This window comes from Larimichthys crocea, chromosome XI (genome assembly GCF_000972845.2).
Source record: "Larimichthys crocea isolate SSNF chromosome XI, L_crocea_2.0, whole genome shotgun sequence".
Lineage (NCBI taxonomy): Eukaryota > Metazoa > Chordata > Actinopteri > Sciaenidae > Larimichthys > Larimichthys crocea.
In genome coordinates, this window is record NC_040021.1 from 20,037,290 (window position 1) to 20,051,533 (window position 14,244).

General features: G+C 42.4%; 2 protein-coding genes across 2 annotated transcripts in view; both read right to left on the reverse strand.

Moving 5' to 3' along the window:
- Positions 1-4,321, reverse strand: part of LOC113746906 (noelin-like) — a 9,193-nt gene extending 4,872 nt beyond the window's left edge. The window contains exons 1-5 of the mRNA XM_027284401.1: positions 4,128-4,321; positions 2,823-2,972; positions 1,740-1,895; positions 1,132-1,351; positions 837-943 (exon numbers count right to left, since the gene is read on the reverse strand). Of these exons, the coding sequence (XP_027140202.1) occupies positions 837-943; positions 1,132-1,351; positions 1,740-1,895; positions 2,823-2,972; positions 4,128-4,193 (699 nt within the window). The 5' untranslated portion in view covers positions 4,194-4,321. The remainder of the gene's footprint in view (positions 1-836; positions 944-1,131; positions 1,352-1,739; positions 1,896-2,822; positions 2,973-4,127) is intronic.
- A 2,989-nt stretch (positions 4,322-7,310) lies between these two features.
- LOC113746907 (endosome-associated-trafficking regulator 1) overlaps positions 7,311-14,244 on the reverse strand; it is a 10,561-nt gene continuing 3,627 nt past the window's right edge. Inside the window, exons 10-12 of the mRNA XM_027284402.1 lie at positions 8,452-8,595; positions 8,100-8,166; positions 7,311-7,515 (exon numbers count right to left, since the gene is read on the reverse strand). Of these exons, the coding sequence (XP_027140203.1) occupies positions 7,342-7,515; positions 8,100-8,166; positions 8,452-8,595 (385 nt within the window). The 3' untranslated portion in view covers positions 7,311-7,341. The remainder of the gene's footprint in view (positions 7,516-8,099; positions 8,167-8,451; positions 8,596-14,244) is intronic.

Here is a 14,244-nt window from a genome sequence, read left to right on the forward strand (position 1 = left end):
CACTTTGAAACAGTAATCCACGCCTTCATCACATCGCGGCTGGATTACTGTAACGCACTTTATCTTGGAGTCAGCCAGTCCTCCCTCGCGCGTCTCCAGTTAGTTCAAAATGCTGCTGCTCGCCTCCTAACTGGAACGCGTAAGAGGGAGCACATTACTCCAATTTTAGCCTCTCTCCACTGGCTGCCTGTGCACTTTAGAGTCCATTTTAAGATTCTTTTATTTGTTTTTAAATCCTTGAATGGTCTCGCCCCGCCTTACCTCTCTGAGCTGCTCCGCCCATACACTCCTGCCCGGTGCCTCAGGTCAGCTGACCAGTTGCTCCTGGAGTTACCAAGAGCTAAACGGAAGCTCAGAGGGGATAGAGCCTTTTCTGTTGCTGGTCCTAAATTATGGAATGACCTCCCTCTATGCATTCGACAAGCCCCTTCACTGTCCATTTTTAAAACACGTCTTAAGACCCATTTTTATTCCTTGGCTTTTAAACCAGCATGAGACTCTGTTTCTGTGTTTGTTTTATCGTTTATTATTGTTTTTATATTGTCCTTTGTTTTATATGTCTTATTTCATTTTCTATTTTATGTACAGCACTTTGTGTCAGCTGCAGCTGTTTTTAAAGGGCTTTATAAATAAAGTTGAGTTGAGTTGAGTTGAGTATGTTGTGTGTAGTTGTGTGTTGTATGTAGTTGTATGTTGTGAGTTGTATGTAGTTGTGTGTTGTATGTTGTGTGTTGTATGCTGTGTGTAGTTGTGTGTTGTATGTTGTGTGTAGTTGTGTGTTGTATGTAGTTGTATGTTGTGAGTTGTATGTAGTTGTGTGTTGTTGATAAACACACTCTGTTGTCTCCGGGCGGAGCGATCGGGTCGGTCATCCACGATCCAAACCTTGATCCAGAAGTCTTGATGGTGATTGGCTCAGATATTCCTGTCAGCTTCCCACACGCTGAAAAAAACAGGAAGTGACATGAACACATGAAGCTGTCTCCCTGCCTGCCTGTCTGTCTGTCTGTCTGTCTGTCTGTCTGTCTGTCTGTCTGTCTGTCTGTGTCTCTGTCTGTCTGTCTGTCTCTGCCTGTCTCTCTCTATCTGTCTCCCTGTCTGTTTCTCTGTCTGCCTGTCTGCCTGTCTCACCCAGCCTCTGCATGCAGGCCCTCAGTCTGTCCTCCAGGCTCATGACCCGGCTGTGGAGGTCCTGGTAGTCCAGTCCTCCCAGTTGTTCCTGCAGTGCTCCCAGCAGCTCCGTCACATTGGCCGCCTCCTCCTTAAACTGCCGGACCAGCAGAGTGTCTGCCTTGTACGCCTCGAGGACGGGGATGAGAGGACGGAGCTCCTCCATCTTCGATTTGATGGACTGACACAGACAGAGAGACAGAGAGACAGACAGAGAGAGATAGACAGACAGACAAAGAGAGACAGGCAGAGAAAGAGAGACAGAGAGACAGACAGAGAGAGATAGACAGACAGACAAAGAGAGACAGAGAGAGAAAGAGAGACAGAGAGACAGACAGAGAGAGATAGACAGACAGAGAGAGACAGGCAGAGAAAGAGAGACAGAGAGACAGACAGAGAGAGATAGACAGACAGACAGACAGAGAGAGACGACAGAGAAAGACAGACAGGCAGACACAGAGACAGACAGACAGACAGCAGAGGTCAGTAACAGTCCACCTGATGTCATTCACAAGAGCTGTTCTGGCTACTGATTGGTGGTTGAAGGCGTCATGTGACCTGTCAGGCACCTTGTACTGTCTGGCGATGTTGCTCTCGTGTCCGTCTTCGACCTGTTTGAACTTGTTCTCCAGACCGGTCAGCTGAACCTCCATCTTCTCCACAAACTGCAGATCTCTCTGAGTCCGCTGGTCCAGAACCTCGATGGACTGACTCATGTTCTGAACCTGGACCACAAACACAGCATGAGAAACATACATGAGACATACATGAGACATACATGAGACATACATGACACATACATGACACATACATGAGACATACATGACACATACATGACACATACATGAGACATACATGACACAAACGCGCCACATACATGAGACATACATGACACATACATGACACATATATGACACATACATGACACACACATGACACATACATGAGACATATATGACACATACATAACACATACCTGACACATACATGACACACACATGACACATACATGAGACACATACATGAGACACATACACGACACATACATGAGACACATACATGACACATACATGAGACACATACATGACACGTACATGAGACATACATGACACAAACATGACACATACGTGAGACATACATGAGACATACATGACACATGCATGGCACATACATGACACATACATGACACATAAATGACACAAACATGACACATACATGAGACACATACATGACACATACATGAGACATACATGACACAAACATGACACATACGTGAGACATACATGAGACATACATGATACATACATGAGACATACATGACACAAACATGACACATACATGAGACATACATGAGACATACATGACACATGCATGGCACATACATGAGACATAAATGACACAAAGATGACACATACATGAGACATACATGACACATAAATGACACAAAGATGACACATACATGAGACATACATGACACATGAGACATAATGGCACATACATGACACATACATGACACAAACATGAGACATACACGACACATACATGAGACACATACATGACACATACATGACACATACATGAGACACATATCACTCCTGCTAGTAACTCGCAGTAATCATCAGTAGTACTCGCAGTAGTAGTAGTATTGGTACCTTTTCCAGCAGCTGTCGGAGCTGTTTGGTTCTGGCATCTCTGGAGCAGACGCTCTGCTGAGGAGCGACCACCGTACAAACACATCGACCTTCAGAGTCCTGAGCTGAGCTGTACACCTGCCAGCCCTCCTCAGGGGCTGAAGGACCCACCTGTCAACAGGTAAAATATAGAAATACATCAGCGCTCAGACAGACAGACAGACAGGAAGTCACTGTCCTCTGTAACTGAAAGGGTTTATATATTTATTGTTATGTAATGTTTGAATAATTCAGTCTTGAGCTGAGGAGGAGGATGAAGATAAAATTAGCTGACATGTTCTAAATGTGTTAAAATGACCAAATGATGTGTGAAACTCAAAGGATGTGTTAAATATGTGTTAAATGGTGTCGTCACACTTCATCTGTTTGTTATCCATGACTAGAACAGAAGTCCGATAACAAACACCACTGTGGTTCAGATCAGGCAGGTTGTTCCTCCAGGTTTCTCCATCATCAAGTCTCCCAGTAGATCCTCAGAGTCTAGGACTCTCCGTCACATGGTGGTGACCTTCTCGTCTCCAGGGAGAACTCCAACCCAGCAGGTGTCAGTGTGGGGCTGGTGAGTATCACCTGTTCTGGTTCTGAACCAGTACAGTGCATACAGGTGACATTAAATATAATAACTGTACAGGGTGGCCAGTTCAAATCCAGCATGGACCAAAGTACAGAAAGTGGAGTGGATCTGGAGAAGTGCCAGTTCACCTCCTGGGTACTGCAGAGGTGCCCTTGAACAAGGCACTGAACCTCAACTACTGTGTGTGTGTGTAAAAATGCATGTAAAAAACTTAGAGTAACGTTTCTATTCTTTGTATAATAATCTGTAATAACTGTAATCTCATTGGCACTGCTCCACCTCCCACACCAGCTCCGGACGTCACACTCCACGTCCACAAGACAGAAATCAGCATGTCGACATCCACACCTCCACCTGACGCCAGCTGGCAGGTATGCAGGAGGTGGACCCACGTAACTACTAATTAATAATATATAATAATATAATAATAATAATAATAATAATAATCGTTGTGTCACATGTTTTAAATCTCATTTGCTGTCCTCTGTTCGTTAATCTGATTAATTAATATTAATGAATGAAATTAAATCAAATCACATAATAAACATGATCAGAGGATCATCAGACACAGCGCGAATACTTATACATATATATGCATATATACACACATAATAAATACAATGCAGAGTGTGGTGTAGCAGCAGAGTATAAATAGCATCATCATATATATTTAATATATATTTCCATATCACCGTGGTGAACAGAGAGCCGATCGCAGCAGGCTGCAGGACGTTCATCACATTTTCTTCAGACTCCATCAGAGACTCGTTAAGATGATCTTAAGACGACGACGATGATGATGATGATTATCTGAACGCTGATTTATACAACGCTCCTCGATCTGATGCTGCTTCCTCCTCCTCCCTCCTCTCCGCTGTTCCTCCTCCTCCCTCCTCTCCGCTGTGCCTCCTCCCTCCCTCCTCTCCGCTGTTCCTCCTCCTCCCTCCTCTCCGCTGTGCCTCCTCCCTCCCTCCTCCCGCTGTTCCTCCTCCCTCCCTCCTCTCTGCTGTTCCTCCTCCCCATAGACATATATACATAAATATATATACACAGACATATATACATAGACATATATACACAGACATGTATACATAAACATATATACACAGACATGTATACATAAACATATATACATAGACATATATACACAGACATGTATACATAAACATATATACACAGACATGTATACATAAACATATATACATAGACATATATACACAGACATGTATACATAAACATATATACACAGACATGTATACATAAACATATATACATAGACATATATACACAGACATGTATACATAAACATATATACATAGACATATATACACAGACATATATACATACATATATACACAGACATATACACAGACATATATAAACAGACGCCGCATTGAGCGCTGAATCGTACGTCGACGCCATATTGGATGTGGCAGATCTGCCCCATAAACTAATAACAGGAAATGGACTGAACTTCATAAAGCGCCTTTCTACAAAGTCTTTAAGTTAATGTCTCTTATACACCCTTCACACACACACTAATATATCTGGGAAACAAACAGGCACCAAAAACAACATATGTAACTTTTAAAGTGATGATTATAAATGTTTACTCCTTATGTAAGCACCAAACCAACGTATGTATTTTTCTAATGCTGAGTGTTTACAGCTACTAATGTGTGTAACACTGTTACTGTGATGATAAATATTGAAATATTTATATTTAACATTTAATCTGTGTCTATAATAACCAGATCCTGAAATGTAGATGTGACATGAGGGTTTCTGAATAAAGAGCACTAACGTTTACATTACACGTGAACAATATATACATACTATCGTACACACACACCACACACATATGTGTTGTTGTGTGTGTACTTATGTATGTATGTGTGTGTGTATATATATATATATATATAGTCTCAGTGTTGTATCAGTGTAGTCTCATTGTTGTCTCCGTGTTGTCTCATTGTTGTATCAGTGTAGTGTCATTGTTGTCCCAGTGTAGTCTCAGTGTTGTCTCAGTGTAGTCTCAGTGTTGTTTCTCATTGTTGTATCAGTGTAGTCTCAGTGTAGTCTTATTGTTGTCCCAGTGTAGTCTCAGTGTAGTCTCATTGTTGTCTCTGCGTTGTCTCATTGTTGTATCAGTGTAGTCTCTATGTTGTATCAGTGTAGTGTCATTGTTGTCCCAGTGTTGTCTCGTGTAGTCTCATTGTTGTCTGTGTAGTCTCAGTGTTGTCTCATTGTTATATCAGTGTAGTCTCATTGTTGTCTCAGTGTAGTCTCATTGTTGTCTCGGTGTAGTCTCAGTGTTGTATCGGTGTAGTGTCATTGTTGCCCCAGTGTAGTCTCAGTGTTGTCTCATTGTTGTATCAGTGTAGTCTCCAGTGTAGTCTCATTGTTGTATCAGTGTAGTGTCATCGTTGTCCCATGTAGTCTCTCAGTGTAGTGTCATTGTTGTCCCAGTGTTGTCTCAGTGTAGTCTCAGTGTTGTCTCATTGTTGTCTGTGTAGTCTCAGTGTTGTCTCATTGTTATATCAGTGTAGTCTCAGTGTTGTCTCATTGTTGTCTCAGTGTAGTCTCATTGTTGTCTCGGTGTAGTCTCAGTGTTGTATCGGTGTAGTGTCATTGTTGTCCCAGTGTAGTCTCAGTGTTGTCTCATTGTTGTATCAGTGTAGTCTCAGTGTTGTCTTATTGTTGTCTCAGTGTAGTCTCATTGTTGTATCAGTGTAGTGTCATTGTTGTCCCAGTGTTGTCTCAGTGTAGTCTCATTGTTGTCTCAGTGTTGTCTCAGTAGTCTCAGTGTTGTCTCATTGTTATATCAGTGTAGTCTCATTGTTGTCTCAGTGTAGTGTCATTGTTGTATCGGTGTAGTGTCATTGTTGTATCGGTGTAGTGTCATTGTTGTCCCAGTGTAGTCTCAGTGTTGTCTCATTGTTGTATCAGTGTTGTCTCAGTGTAGTCTCATTGTTGTATCAGTGTAGTGTCATTGTTGTCCCAGTGTAGTCTTATTGTTGTCCCAGTGTAGTCTCAGTGTTGTCTTAGTGTAGTCTCATTGTTGTATCAGTGTAGTGTCATTGTTGTATCAGTGTAGTGTCATTGTTGTCCCAGTGTAGTCTCAGTGTTGTCTCATTGTTGTCTCAGTGTAGTCTCATTGTTGTCTGTGTAGTCTCAGTGTTGTCTCATTGTTATATCAGTGTAGTCTCATTGTTGTCTCGGTGTAGTCTCATTGTTGTCTCGGTGTAGTCTCAGTGTTGTTTCGGTGTAGTGTCATTGTTGTCTCAGTGTTGTCTCATTGTTGTCTCAGTGTAGTCTCATTGTTGTCTGTGTAGTCTCAGTGTTGTCTCATTGTTGTATCAGTGTAGTCTCATTGTTGTCTGTGTAGTCTCAGTGTTGTCTCATTGTTGTATCAGTGTAGTCTCAGTGTAGTCTCATTGTTGTCTCGGTGTAGTCTCAGTGTTGTATCGGTGTAGTGTCATTGTTGTCTCGGTGTAGTCTCAGTGTTGTCTCAGTGTTGTATCGGTGTAGTCTCATTGTTGTCTCAATGTAGTCTCATTGTTATCTTGGTGTTGTCTGAATGTAGTCTCGGTGTAGTCTCATTGTTGTCTCGGTGTTGTCTCATTTTTGTATCAGTGTATCCTCATTGTTGTCTCAGTGTCAAGAGACAAAAACAGATCAAGCCTCTAAATTAATCATCATTTTCCTCATTTGGTCATCATGGAAACACAATATCCATCTGGTGTGTGTGTGTGTCAGATGGCACTCAGCAGGCTTCAGAACAAACACAGTGTGTTGGACACAAACCAAAGAAGAAGAAATGAGGCGTTCAGGAACAGTCTGTTATTTACATAGACGCACACTTCATGTCTTCCTCTGGTTATTCATTGTCCTGTTTATTTGTCATCATGATTGGTTTCTATGGCGATAGTAGTATTGTCTGTTGACTCTGTTGTGGTGAGTTGCCGTGGAAACCGTCACTCTGCTTGTCTCCACAGATGTGTTGAAACCGTGATCACGGTACATCCCAGTCTGAAGCATCGCCTCCGAGAACTGACGAGAGGTCTTATGAACCCGAGCCTGAAACAGAGAGAGAGACAGTCAACCTGTCTGTCTGTCTGTCTCTCTGTAGTCTGTGTGTCTGTCTGTCTCTATGTAGTCTGTGTGTCTGTCTGTCTCTCTGTAGTCTGTGTGTCTGTCTGTCTCTCTGTAGTCTGTCTGTCTGTCTGTCTGTCTGTCTGTCTCTCTGTAGTCTGTGTGTCTGTCTGTCTCTCTGTAGTCAGTCTGCCTGTCTGTCTCTCTGTACTCAGTCTGCCTCTCTGTAGTCTGTCTATCTCTCTGTAGTCAGTCTGCCTGTCTGTCTCTCTGTACTCAGTCTGCCTGTCTGTCTCTCTGTAGTCTGTCTGTCTCTCTGTCTGTCTGTCTGTCTCTCTGTAGTCTGTGTGTCTGTCTGTCTCTCTGTAGTCAGTCTGCCTGTCTGTCTCTCTGTACTCAGTCTGCCTCTCTGTAGTCTGTCTGTCTCTCTATAGTCAGTCTGCCTGTCTGTCTCTCTGTACTCAGTCTGCCTCTCTGTAGTCTGTCTGTCTCTCTGTAGTCAGTCTGCCTGTCTGTCTCTCTGTACTCAGTCTGCCTGTCTGTCTCTCTGTAGTCTGTCTGTCTCTCACCTGTCTCTCAGGCTCGCCTGGTTTCTTGTCTCCGTACGTCTGGTTTGATGTTCGATACAGAGGATGACTGAAACACAGACAGTCTGTTAACACAGTGTGTGTGTGTGTGTGTGTGATGGGACCAAACACACACACACACACACACACACACACACAGCAGCTAGCCTGTGCTAACATGTAGCTAACAAGCTGTCGTTCAGGAAGTGTTGATGTGTTGCTAGGCAACAGTGCAGTCCAGCTGAGGAACTAGCCAAATGTTAGCTTAGCTCAGAAAATATTGATAACAGTAACTCAGAAACAGTAAAGTAACTTAGTACCTCAACTCTAGTACTCTTCAGTAGTACTACTGTACCTGTAACCATGGAAACGGTCCGTGTTTTTGAAGCTCTGTTGCTGGTCTGGAGCTGTGCCGTCCACTCTCTGATCCTCCATGACTGACACTGTGACTACCAACAAGACGGTTACCATGGAGACACGTGACATCACTGACTGCCTGCTGCTCTCTCTCACACACACACACACACACACACACACACACACACACACATTAAACACATGTTGATGATTTTTTATTGAATCATTTAGTAACAAATATGAAACAAATATTTTATTACATTTAAGTGTCAAATTATTCATGTTCATGTTTCTCCTGTTAAACAGAGTTTTCCTGGTCCTGGTTCTGATCCAGAGGAGCCGCTCTCATCCTCAGTGAGTTTTTGTCTTCATGAATTTTAATTATCAGAGTTAATGAAGTGACTCACTTCCTGTTAATATCAAATAATTAGAGTTTATTAACAGCAGAAAATTAAACATGATAATAATATATCAGAATATTGGACCTGTGTTGGACTTGTTTGGACTGCCGGTGGTTGGAACTTGTGTGGACCTGTTTTTTTGGACTTGTGTTGGACCAGTGTTGGACCTGTGTTGGACTTGTTTTGGACCTGTGTTGGACCTGTGTTGGACTTGTGTTGGACCTGTGTGGGACTTGTTTTGGACTTGTGTTGGACCTGTGTTGGACTTGTTTTGGACTTGTGTTGGACCTGTGTTGGACTTGTTTTGGACTTGTTTTGGACTTGTGTTGGCCCTGTGTTGGACTTGTGTTGGACCTGTGTTGGACTTGTTTTGGACCTGTGTTGGACTTGTTTTGGACTTGTTTTGGACTTGTGCTGGACCTGTGTTGGACCAGTGTGGGACTTGTTTTGGACTTGTGTTGGACTTGTTTTGGACTTGTGCTGGACCTGTGTTGGACCAGTGTGGGACTTGTTTTGGACCTGTGTTGGACTTGTTTTGGACTTGTTTTGGACCTGTGTTGGACTTGTTTTGGACTTGTGCTGGACCTGTGTTGGACCAGTGTGGGACTTGTTTTGGACCTGTGTTGGACCTGTGTTGGACTTGTTTTGGACTTGTGTTGAACCTGTGTTGGACTTGTTTTGGACTTGTGTTGAACCTGTGTTGGACTTGTTTTGGACTTGTGTTGGACCTGTTGGTTGACTTGGGTTGGACCTGTGTTGGACTTGTTTTGGACTTGTGCTGGACCTGTGTTGGACCAGTGTGGGACTTGTTTGTGGACCTGTGTTGGACCTGTATTGGTATGTGGTCGTCATGGAAGCATCCTGAAAAGACTGGCAGCTCACAGACGTTTTATTTTGAAAGTGTACTATGAACATTTGATGACCTCACAGGAGCTGGGGACTTGTGGCTGCTGATTGGTCGGTTTGTCCACTGACAGCTAACGTCACGGACCAACAGAGAGTTTGTTTTAATCATGTGGTTGATTCTGTTTTAAAATAAAAATCTGTTTGAAGTTTCTGTGAAATCTGTGTGAAGGGCATGGTTGCTTAGCTTAGCATAAAGACTGGAAGCAGGTGGAAACCAGCTAGCCTGAAAGCTAATGTTGATGTTTGACAGTTAGCTTAAAGCTAAAGCTAATCACAGAAGATTTCACTAATGCCAAATCTACATGTGATAATTATATTATATTATTTTATTATATTATTATTTTATTATATAATAATTCTGATATATTATTACATGTTTAATTTTCTGCTGTTAATAAACTCTAATTATTGATATTAACAGGAAGTGACTCACTCATTAACTCTGATAATTAAACATTCATGAAGACAAAAACTACTGAGGATGAGAGCGGCTCCTCTGGATCAGAACCAGGACCAGGAAAACTCTGTTTAACAGAGAAACATGAACATGATAATTTGACACTTAAATGTAATAAAATATTTGTTTCATATTTGTACTAAATGATTCTAAAAAAATCTCAACATGTGTTGTGTGTGTGTTGTGTGTGTGTGTGTGTGTGGGTGTGTGTGTGTGGTGTGTGTGTGTGTGTGTGTGTGTGTGTGTGTGTGTGTGTGTGCGAGGAGCGCAGCGCAGCAGGCCGTCGGTGTCACGTGTCTCCATGGTACCGTCTGTTGGTAGTCCCGTGTCAGTCATGGAGGCTCAGAGAGGGCCGGCCCAGCTCCAGACCAGCACAGAGCTTCAAAACACGGACCGTTCCATGGTACAGGCAGTAGTACTACTGAAGAGTACTAGAGTTGAGGTACTAAGTTACTTTCTGTTTCTGAGTTACTGTTATCAATATTTTCTGAGCTAAGCTAACATTGGCTAGTTCCTCAGCTGGACTGCACTGTTGCCTAGCAACACATCACACTTCCTGAACGACAGCTTGTTAGCTACATTTAGCACAGCTAGCTCGTGTGGTGTGTGTGTGTGTGTGGGTGTGTGGTCCCATCACACACACACACACACACACTGTGTTAACAGACTGTTGTGTTTCAGTCATCTCTGTATCGAACATCAAACCAGACGTACGGAGACAAAACCGGCGAGCCTGAGAGACAGGGAAGGACAGACGAGACTACAGAGGACAGACAGGCAGACTGAGTACCGAGAGACCGACAGGGCAGACAGACTACAGAGAGACAGGAACAGGATACAGGAGGAGATGAGTAAAGAGGGACAGACAGCGAGACTGACTACAGAGAGACAGACAGCACCACAGACTAGAAGTACACAGACAGACAGACAGACAGACTACGACGACGACAGCACAGACTACAGAGAACAGACAGACAACACAGAACATAAGGAGACAGACAGACACACAGACTACATAGAGAAGACAGACAGAAACAGAGAACAGAGACAAAGTTGACTGTCCTCTCTCGTTCAGGCTCGTGGGTCATAAGAACTCTCGTCAGTTTTCGGGCGATGCTTCAACTGGGTATGTCCTCGTGCTATCACTGTTTCACACTCTGTGGAGGACCAAGCAGAGTGACGGTTTCCCGGGCAACTCACCACCAACAGAGTCAACAACCAATATACTATCGCCAGAGCAACCAATCTGATGCAAATAAACAGACAATGAATACCAGAGGAAGACATGAAGTGTGGCGTCTATGTAAATAACAGACTGTTACCCGAACGCCTCATTCTTCCTTCTTTGTTTGTGTCCAACAACACTTGTTTTGTTCTGACAGCCATGCTGAGTGCCATCGTGACACAACACACACCCAGTGGATATTGTGTTTTCCACGAGACCAATGGTAACAGATGATGATTTAATTTAGAGGCGTGATCTGTTTTTGAGGATTACACTGATACAAAAATGAGACAACACCGAGACAACAATAGACTACACCGAGACTACATTCAGACGACACCAAGATAACAATGAAGACGACATTGAGACAACAATGAGAACTAACACCGATACAACACTGAGACTACACTGAGACCACATTGAGACACACAAGATAACAATGGAACTAACATTGAGACACACCGAAACAACAATGACACTACACGATACACACTGAGACTAAACACCGAGACAACAGTGAGACTACACTGAGACTACACTGATACAACAATGAGACCACACGGAAGACTACCCAGACAACAATGAGACTACACTGATACAAACCATGAGACAACACTGAGACTAACGACAACAATGAGACTACACTGAGACAAACAATGAGACAACACTGAGACAACAATGACACTACACAGAAAAAACACTTGAGACTACACCAGAGACAACAATGGAGACTACACCGAGACAACAATGAGACTACACGATATAACAAATGAGACAACACTGAGACTACACAGACAACAATGAGAACTACACTGAGACAACAATGATACAACACTGAGACTAACTGGGACAAAATGACACTACACTGATCAACAATGACATCTACACTGATACAACAATGAGACTACACTAAGACAACACTGAACTAGACTGGGACAACAATAAGACTACACTGGACAACAATGACACTACACTGATACAACAATGAGACCTACACTGGAGGACAACACTGATACAACAATGAGACAAACTGAGAACTACACTGGGAACAACAATGACAACTACAACCATACAACAAGGACACTACACCGTACAAACAATGACACTACACTGAGACAACAATGAGACGACACTGATATACAAGGAGACAACACTAGAACATACTGAGACAAAACTGGAGACTGACACTGAGACAACAATGAGACTACACTGAGACACACTGGGCACAATGACACTACACTGAGACTACACGGGACAACAATGACACTACACTTATACAACAATGAGGAAAAACCCTAACACTGAGACACAATAGACAAACACTGAGACTACACTGATACAACATGAACAAACTGAGACTACACTGGACAACAATGACACTACACATATACAACACTGAACACACCGAGACAACAATGAGACTAACACGAGACAACAATGAGACAACACTGAGACTAAAGGATTATACAATGGACAACACTGAGACTACACAGACAACTAATGAGACAACAACTGAACTACACTGAGACAACACTGGACAAACAATGACACTACACTGAGACTGACAACGGGGACAACTATGACACGACACATTATACAACAATGAACTACACTGAGACTACCTTATACAACAATTAGACACACTGAGACTACACTGGGGCAACAATGACCTACACCGATACAACACGAGACTACAACCGACAAAATGAGACTACCCTGAGAAACAATGAGACTTACACTGATATAACAATGAGACAACACTGAGACTACACAGGACACCAATGAGACTACACTGAGACACACTGGGACAACATGACACTACACTGATACACCAACATAGAGACTACACTGATACAACAATGAGACAACGCGAGACAAACAATGAGACCTACACTGAGACAAACACTGGGACAACAATAAACTACACTGAGACTACACTGATTACAACAATGAGACAACACTGAGACTAACCTGAGAGAACACTGGGACAACAATACACTACACTGATACAACAATGACACTACACTTAAGACAACATAGAGAACTCACTTATCACAATGAGACAACGCAGAGACAACAATGAGACGACACTGAGACTACCTGGGACAACAATAAACTACACTGAGACTACACTGATACAACAATGAGACAACACTGAGACTACACGAGAAACACTGAGACTAGGACTGGGACAACAATGACACTACAACTGATACAAACAATGAGACAACACTGAGACACAATGAGACTACACTATACAACACTGAACTATATATAATATAATAACACACACACATAACATAAATATAGTACACACACACAAACCATAATGTGTGTGTGTGTGTGTACGATATGTTGTATATATGTTTCACGTGTAAATGGAAACGTTAGTGCTCTTTATTATCAGAAACCCGCATGTCACAGCTACAATTTTTCAGATCGGTTATTATAGACACAATTAAAGTTAAATATAAATATTTCCAATATTTTATCATCACAGTAACATGTGTGACACACAGTATTAGGCTGTAAACACCAGCATTAGAAAAATAACATACTTGGGTTTTGGTGCTTACATAAGGAGTAAACTTTATAATCATCACTTTTAAAAGTACATACATTGTTTTTGGGTGGACTGTTTGTTTTCCAGATATTGAGTGTGTGTGGTGAATGGGTGTATAAGAGACATTAACTTAAAAACTTTGTAAGAAAGGCGCTTATGAAGTTCAGTCCATTTTCCTGTTATTAGTTGATGGGCAGATCTGCCACATACAATATGGCGTCGACGTACGATTCAGCGCA